General features: G+C 41.3%; 1 protein-coding gene across 1 annotated transcript in view; it reads left to right on the forward strand.

Moving 5' to 3' along the window:
• The first annotated feature begins 5804 nt into the window (after nt 1-5804).
• Nucleotides 5805-8948, forward strand: part of LOC123024410 (CMRF35-like molecule 5) — a 6808-nt gene continuing 3664 nt past the window's right edge. The window contains exons 1-2 of the mRNA XM_044432086.1: nt 5805-5871; nt 7487-7822. Coding sequence (XP_044288021.1) covers nt 5805-5871; nt 7487-7822 — 403 coding nt within the window. The remainder of the gene's footprint in view (nt 5872-7486; nt 7823-8948) is intronic.

The following is an 8948-nucleotide window of genomic DNA, read 5'->3' on the forward strand; positions in this document are numbered from 1 at the left end:
GCTTTGACAGCATCAGAGAATCCATCTTTATTGGCTGCATTTATTGAGGCTGCTCAGGCCAAGATTCATGATCCATCTGTGTGAATATTTCTTAAATATACAGGGCCTTAAAAGCAAGAATAGAATAGGGAACTAGATTGTTCTGTTTTGTATAATCAACAAATCACCACTTTGCCATGTACCTATTGTGCCTGTGGATCTTAGGCTGTGTCTGATTCAACAAAACTATTGTCTTACAAGGATGTCCTAACTAGCTATCCCAATAACTTTTCAATAAGGGCATGCCATTGCTAATTGCTGCAAGTGCAAAGTAGCTAATGATTCTTTTAAACATATGTTTTGGTAATTTCCAGTAGTTGCTTCTCTGGAGGAAACAAAAAGAAGGCTATTAGAAGGATTAATCTGATGCTGATACAGTCTTTAACATCCACTAATGGAGAAGTTCCTTTAAGTTATCTACCTGCTTCTTGCACTTTAATGAACAATCAGAGAAAATTGATTCTCTGCAACCTTTGATGGTCAAAAGATTTTGAAGGACAACTGCTCACTTCCTATACTGCAATGGATTGATGACACCTTCAATGGATACCGGTCCACTTTTGTTATTGTATGTAGAATAGCTAAAAAGTTGTATTTTGTAAATATATACCTAGTATGGAGCCATTGCTACAGACATATACAAATCTGTGTCTGCAAATGAAAAATAAAAGAAAAACGTTTGACAGGGGAGCTAAAGACATAGTATTTGCACATTACTTGATTTATGACACTAACAGCCCTCGCTCATGCTGACAACATCACCTTTTTGCAATCAGCCCATTTTCCCCCAGCAAGTTTTGTGGTTTTCTTTCCATGGAAAATCCTCCAAATGTTTTGGACTATAACTTCCAGCATTCCTAATCATTGACTATGCAGATTGGGAATTATGGGAATTGCAGTCCAACACATCTAGATGGCACCAGATTGAGAAAAGCTGGTTTTGAGATTTCTAAGGGCTCACAGCTCAACTCTGCAGAAGAATTTGGTTTTGTTTTAACATAAAAACAGAGACGAAGGGTAGGGGTTTCCTCCAGAGTCAGAAAAAAGAGTAAAACTGACCAGAGTCATTTCTTTGCTTATTTGGAAAGTCTTACTTCCCCTAGTAAAAAGAGGTAAGTTGCCCACACAGTGTTGGTTGTAATAAGCAAACAATGATGCCAACTAGGGATCACATCTTTCTTAGTGCAGGCAGAACAAAAGAGCCAAAGTACAAGGTTTCAGGAACCCTCCAATAGCCGCTGCAGTCTCTCTGAATATTTGCTATAAGGAAGTAAAGAAAAAATTCTTGGTCCAACCCTTTGTTGTCACAGATCAAAATAATTCTTTTTTGGTAATGCAAATTGCTAACACAGGATTCCCAATTATGTTTTGAGACCCAGTGGGGCAGCCCAACCTTATCCCCATGGTAAGACTCTTCCAAGCTCACTTTAGGATCTTTGGCCCAAAATGACTTAAAAGGGTCATATAGTAGGACATACCTGGCTGACCAGCCTTAAGCAGGGGCAGGCTGGTCACATAGGTCTTGTCAGTACAACCAGAGCTTCCACACAGTCAGGTATTTAGAGGAATCCCTCTCCAGAGCCCCACTGTAAAAACCTCAGGTAAGCACAGAAACCACCTGAATTCAAACGTGCCAATCAGCACTCTCAGGAATTTTAATCCAATGAGTGTTTGTCATTCCAACCTGGTCATCCAGGGTATTAAAGGGGACTGCCTCCTGCCTTCTGGGTCAATTGCTCCTTTGCTTGTGATCAAACTTACTGTCCAGAATAAAAACATAGATTCTTTCCTTCTCACCCTTGTCATGCTTAATTGAGTGGAACATGCCAAGACTGGACCCTTTGTGTGCAAAAGTTTCATTACTGTGCTCTCTGATCTGCAATGGCTTCAAGTCCTTTTTCAAGCCGGATTCAATTTTGTTTTCAAATGTTGCTAAGATTTGAGTTGTTGCAGGCTTTTACGTGGGGCTTCCCCTGAAGACAGTCCGAACACTTCAATTGGTGCAAAATAGAGCTGCCAGGTTGCTGACGGGGATGGGGCGTTATGCTCACATGACTCCAGTCCTCCGTCAGCTTCACTGGCTTCCCATTGAAGCCCGGGCCCAATTCAAGGTGTTGATTATGACCTACAAAGCCCTAAATGGCTTGGGTCCTGGCTACCTGAACGAGCGCTTACGTCCGTATATGCCCGACCGCCCTTTGAGATCTGTGGGAGAGTCCCTTCTCCGGGAACCCTCCATGAAAGAAATTAGGAGAGTAAGTACCCGGAGGAGGGCTTTCTCTGCGGTGGCGCCCAACCTATGGAATTCACTCCCCAAAGAGGTCCGCCTGGCACCGTCGTTACTGGTTTTTCGGCGCCAGGTAAAGACCTTTTTATTTAAACATCATTTCAATTGTTAAAACATATGATCTGGCCTGGGCAACTTCTTCTTCCTTCTCTTTCTCCTCCTATAGTTTTATTTCATACTGATAATTTTAATTTTGTATTTGTAAATCAATGTATTTTTTGTATTTTTATATTTAATGGTAATTTATTATGTACTATTGTATTTCAATGTATTTTATCATGTTGTAAGCCGCCCCGAGGTTTTGGCAAGGGGCGGCATAGAAATGTTATAATAATAATAATAATAATAATATTCTTTTGTTTTACTTCAGTTTTATTCTGTTTTAAATATTTTACATATTTTGTATTTCCTAATGTTTGTGTTAGAATGAAGAAAATCTGACCTAAAATCTTATATTGTGATTTAAATCTTAACCAGAATAAAAGCCTTGTGAAAAATGAAAAATCTATTACAAAGTAGTTATAGCACAGTGTCACCTTGTGGTTGGATAATAGAATAGCTGCAAAGGCAGGGAACTAAAAGCTGGATGGAAAGAGCTTTGTATAAAGAATGCAATTATCCTCCGCAATAAAAACAGAAGCAGCAGCAGTCCTTCATGCAGCAGTGGGTTAAACTCCTCCTGTCGAGAAGCCCTATAACAAGCCACTGAGGACCAGATAGGCTGCCCAAGGAAAAGGTTTTCCATACTTAACTTTGATACCATTGTGGAATTGGAAACTCTGTCATGAAACCCTGTCAGAAGCCTAAGGGCAGATGAACAGAGTGGCAGGAAGAAGGAAAAAAACATCCTTCAGATAGTCTGATCACAAGCCATTTAGGGCTTTCTAGGTATAACAAGTACCTTGAATTGAGACCCTGAAATGAAACATGAACATGTGCAGTTTGTATAACACTGCAATCTACTGTGTTTCCCCCAAAATAAGGCAGGGTCTTATATTAATTTTTGCTCCAAAAGACGCATTAGGGCTTATTCTCAGGTGTTGTCTTATTTTTTCTTACAGAAGCTGTAAGATTCTTGCCCCTAGAGTCCTCCATGATTCTTGTACTCGATGGAATGGCTCTTTCTTTTTGCACCCATCTTGCATTAAGTACGTCTGTTACAACACACGACGTATTGACATTATTCATGTGTTGTGTCTGTACTCTGATTGGTCATTTGGCAATAAGTCTCGCATTCATCTGTTTGCATAGGCATTTACCTCTTGTCCAAAGGCTCCCGCTTCGGTATTTACAGATACTTAATTATAATGTATGTTATCATTTATTTTAAGTATTAATGTCAATAATATTATTTATTTACATTTAATTATATATTAACATTATTATATTATATTTCAATATGTCTATCGTGTGTTGCAGCAGATGTACTACCATGTTTCCCTGTCCATCTGGCTGACAATCTTAACTGGGGCTTATTTTGGGGGTAGGGCTTATATTACGAGCATCCTGAAAAATCATGCTAGGGCTTATTTTCTGGTTAGGTCTTATTTTGGGTAAACATGGTAGCCCTGTACACTCCAGAATGGGCTTATTTTCTTTTTCCACCTGTATTTCTCAGTGTCATGTCTTTGAAGTCCACTGTGTGAGGGAGCCAGGATGTATATAACTGCATGTAACTTTAACCTTCAGTTTCATGGGCAATGCATCTATAACCGTGATATTCTATGCATGCCCACTCCAAGTCCAATGGGGCTTACGCTCACACTTTGCAAGCAGTATTAACCTGAGATGGCCGGTAGCAGAAGGGCCAGCATTTCCTCTCTTGGCAGGATGCTGTGGTGGTCCTTCTGCGAATTGCCAGAGATATTATCTGCTTAGAGGAGGGGCTTCAGGCAACCAATATAAGAGATTTCAGCCATAATATAGCGGGTTCAGGAAAAGTTATTTAACGCCTATATTCTTCTGGTATATAGTCAGTGTGCAAGATGAAGATCTATTTGATTCTTTGGCTTTTTTTATACACAGGTAAGAAAAATCTTTCAAAACATTACTTGTCCAGGATGTATTTTATGAGCTGTGATTTCAAGCTATATATCTGATATAGTGAACCAATGTATGCAAGGATGTTAACTGTGTATCCACCAGAGCTGCCAGGATCCTGAGCCAGACTGTCAGTGGCAGGATTATAATGCACATCAGAGCCATTGGACTAGAACACTGTGCTGACAAGTGAGCTCTTTGAAACTAAATGTACAATCATAACAACATGTCCTAGGCAGTAATAGTGCAATCTTATGCACTCAGAAGTAAGTCCCACTGTCCTAAATGGGCTTACTCTCTAGTAAATGGGTTGGATCCAGACCTCATCCTAGTTCCATTGAAATCAGTGGACGTAAGTTGGTAATGATCAAGTAACATTGATTTCAGTTGTTCTACTCTAGGTATGTCTAAAGTGTAGACCTTGGCATGTCCCGACTCCCTGCACCTAAATAGCTCTCAGCATGAACTTGGCTCTCATCTTGGGTAGAAAGGATAGACTAGCAAGCCCCATGGCATGACTACAAAAATAAAATAGGAATAATTTTAAAAAATCCACCCTTGTCATGAGTGCCAGTGCCATGGGGAATGCAGCATAGATAGCCTCCACCTAGCACACACCACTTTTTGGTGGCAAATTGTGAAAGCCGGTTATTCTACAGGAGAGGGGGGAAGAAACTCTTGTTTCTCCCGTAATGTCCCATAGGACACCAGTGGGAAGAACAAGGGTGGAGGAGGGGGCCAACAAACAGTGGTGAGTCTAATCTTCTGGTGCAGCTCACCAAAGTTTGTTCACATAGCCAGCCATCAGCCTGCTCTAGCTTATGGCCAGTCATCAAGAAGAAGACACAGGATGGTCAGTGAAAAAAGGACTCCTGCCATTTGTGTGAGGTGAGCTGCAGCTACTGAGAGCAGGGATAGCATAAAAAGGGCAGCTGAAAGCCTCGGGGTGGGGGGAGTGAGTGCGGGGAGGTTAGGGATGCCAGTGGGGACGAAGAGAGGAAAGCAGCAGGAAGTTAGCAGAACCCGGGATCACCAGCTGGGATTAACCCATGGGATTGGGGAGGGTTTGGTACTTGTATGTCTGAATGGCTGGGGGCCACATACATAAACAAGAGAAGAAATGCTGTAGACAGTCAGCTGAAGGGATCCTGGAAAGGAGTGTGTGTGTGTGAGAGAGGGCATCTGTGTGTGTATTTCCAAAGCAGGTTTGCCTGCCCCCCTTCACACTTCCAAAACACAGACCATTCAAAAGCTTTTTTATTCTCCAGTGCACACCCAACAAAGAATGAGTCTCTGAGCATGCACAGAGCAGTTTGTTGAGCCAAATCCAGCATCTACTTCCAATGTTCTCCTATTGAGTATTCCTGGGACCCTCCCTCTGGGATATCCTTTTTGGAGAGGAACAGGCTTCTTCTTTGTCCATTGCCCACATCGCATCATGGGGTCCCGAGTTGTGCCAGGCATGGCTGGCTGCAGTTTTTCTCCTACACCCCCTCCCTGCCGTTGTAAAACCCGACCATTGCCAATGTCCTTTTGAACACCTGGGAGGAGTGCCCTTGAGATCAGCTCCTCCACTTCTCCCATTTCAGTCTCTGCGAATTCTAGTTCCCAGGGCCCCTTGTCATCTGACGCATCTGCATCTGCATGGCCTTGGAGAGTGTGCCAAGAATAACTGTCCCTTTAATTCCCAACTCCCTGTCTGTGTGCGAGTTGCATATGCCCAAAGTTAGGAGGATATGGAGGGTGAAAAAAGTGTGTCTGTGAGTGGCATGATGGGATGAGAGTGTGTATGGCTGGTTACTCCAGGTGAGGGCAAAGAAGAAGGGATGGAAGAGTAGGCTGGGGTGGAGATGGAGAGAGAAAAAGAATTTGCCTTCTGTGGAGAAGGTTTCTGATGGCACTGAAAACTGTGGACTCAAAGGATTTGTTTGGTGTGTTGGGATCCCACCTCTGCTTTGGACACAGCCTTGTAGAAAGCTGATATGTTTGTTGTGACTATCTGTACTTCTCATTGTGGCCATTTTATAAGAGTTTCTCAAATTACCAAAATTGTGTGTGCTGGCCCAAAGGCTGCATATTGCTGTATAACAAGTTTTGTTTATTTGCTTGTTACACTAGGTTGCCCAATTACTCAAGTGCTCTGTGGGGTGTATAATATGTTACAAGCATAATAGAAGAGGGGTCTTTTATTAATATTATATATATATATATATATATATATATATATATATATATATAGCTGATGGCATTAAAAAGTTGGTATGATGCTGGGAAAAATGCATCGAAGGTGACTATGTAGAAAAGTGATGCCATTTGTTTTTGAAATTCTTAATAAATAGTGTTTCTTAAAGTGTGGAAACTTTTTGAAGAACGTATGTGTGTGTGTGTATGCTTGTATATACACAAGCATAATATAAGGCAATGAATAAGAACAACATATAATAAAACCAAAATAAAATCAGTAGCAAAGAGTAAAACCACTAAAGCACATAAAACCAACCAAAGTAAAACCAGAGGCAATAAAAGTGTACACTGATCTAAAAACATTAAGCCTGCTTAGGAGAATTAAAAGGCCTTGCCACGGTGCCAAACACATCATGTTATAGGTTCCAGATAATCTCTCTGGACAGAGCATTCCACAAACCAGGTGTTATCACTGAAAAGACTTCTGTCTTGGAACCATTTGCCTCATATAAATTAAGTGATTTATTTATATATTGTAGTCCTCTTTACACAAGGCACTCATAGCACTTTCACAGCAGTAATATGGAATGAAAAATATGTATCAAAATATTTTCCCAAGCTTTTTTTAATCTATAGAATTTAGTAATTAGGTTTGAAATTATGGCAAATGTTTCTACAGCTCCATCTGATGATTCTCTTCCAATTCTTTATCATTCCTGGTGAAAGAAGTGGAACAACCTTGAATGATTGGAATGGAATTGCCCATTTAGTTTCATAAAAAATTAGTCCATAAAAATCTATTGACACAGAGGCAACACTTAACATGAGGGGCTAATATGTACCTGTAGCAGAGAAGTTGATTATAGTTTTGTGTGATGCAACTGCTCAACACGTAAGATTGTATATGTTTCTGACATGACATATTTCTTCAAACAGATGGTTTTACAGCATTTCTTAGATCAGAAAAAGAAGAGTCAGCCATAGAAGGGAAGAGCACTACTGTACGCTGCACCTATGATATAAACAGATACAGGTTTAGCAAAAAGTACTGGTGCCGGGGAAGTTCCCGTACATCTTGTGATGTTTTAGGAGACACAGAGAAGTTTGTAAAGTGGAATTATAAAAACAAATTATCACTCTGGGATTTTCGGAGAGGAATCTTTGTGGTGACCATGAAGCAATTGACTACAGATGATTCAGGAACATATTGGTGTGGTATAGACAGGCCTTTTGCTGATATAATGATTGCAGTGGAACTGAAGGTACAAAAAGGTAAGCTGTTGTAGAGTGGCTACAATTGCCTTCAGTGCTATGATGCAAACAGAGGAAGGATCTTGTTGCCAGCTCTAGTTATAACTGATACTTATTCCTCAGTAGTGTTCCAGAGAGCCTCGGCTATTGGCTCATTTATAAATGAGATAAATACATAATAAAATAGACCCTATCACAGCCAAGCCAAGAAATGTGAGAGAACTAGTGTGGTGTGCTGGATTGGGAATCAAGAGTTCTGGAGGTTAGTCTCCTTCAACTTTGAAGCTCACTCACTGGTGACTTTGGGCCAGCCAAGCCTACTTCACAGAATTGTTATGAGGATAAAATGGAGAAAGGGAACTTGTACACTACCTTTGGTCCCTTTGGAAGAGGAAAAACAGATGATATAAGTGCAGTAAATAATGGCACATCAGGTGAACAGTCACTTTCCCTAGAGTGATTATTTATTTATTTATTTATTTAGGAAAATTTCTATGCCGCCCCATTCGCCAAAGCCTCGGGGTGGCTCACAAACATATCAATTAAAACATTATCCAATAAAAATATAAAACAAGTTAACAATATAAAATAAGTCACCCTGGCCGAAGAATAAAATAAATAAATAGTATTAACAGTTAAAATGACGTTTGAATAAAAAGGTCTTCGCCTGGCGCAGAAAAACAAGTAACGACGGCACCAGGCGGACCTCTCTGGGGAGCGCATTCCATAGATTGGGCGCCACCGCAGAGAAAGCCCTCCTCCGAGTACCTACCCTCCTAATTTCCTTCACGGAGGGTTCCTGGAGAAGGGCTTCTCCTGCAGTTCTCAGGGGGTGGGCGGGCATATATGGACATAAGCGCTCCTTCAGGTAGCCAGGACCCAAGCCATTTAGGGCTTTATAGGTCATCACCAGCACCTTGAATTGGGCCCGGACTTCAACGGAAAGTCAGTGAAGCTGATGGAGGACTGGAGTCATGTGAACATAACGCCCAGTCCCCGTCAGCAGCCTGGCAGCTCTATTTTGAACCAATTGAAGTATCCGGACCGTCTTCAAGGGTAGCCCCACATAGAGCGTGTTACAGAAGTCAAGGCGGGAAGTCACCAATGCGTGTGTCACTGTCGCCAGGCAGTCGTACTCCAGGTAGGG

This window comes from Varanus komodoensis, unplaced genomic scaffold (genome assembly GCF_004798865.1).
Source record: "Varanus komodoensis strain SLA01 unplaced genomic scaffold, ASM479886v1 scaffold1, whole genome shotgun sequence".
Lineage (NCBI taxonomy): Eukaryota > Metazoa > Chordata > Lepidosauria > Squamata > Varanidae > Varanus > Varanus komodoensis.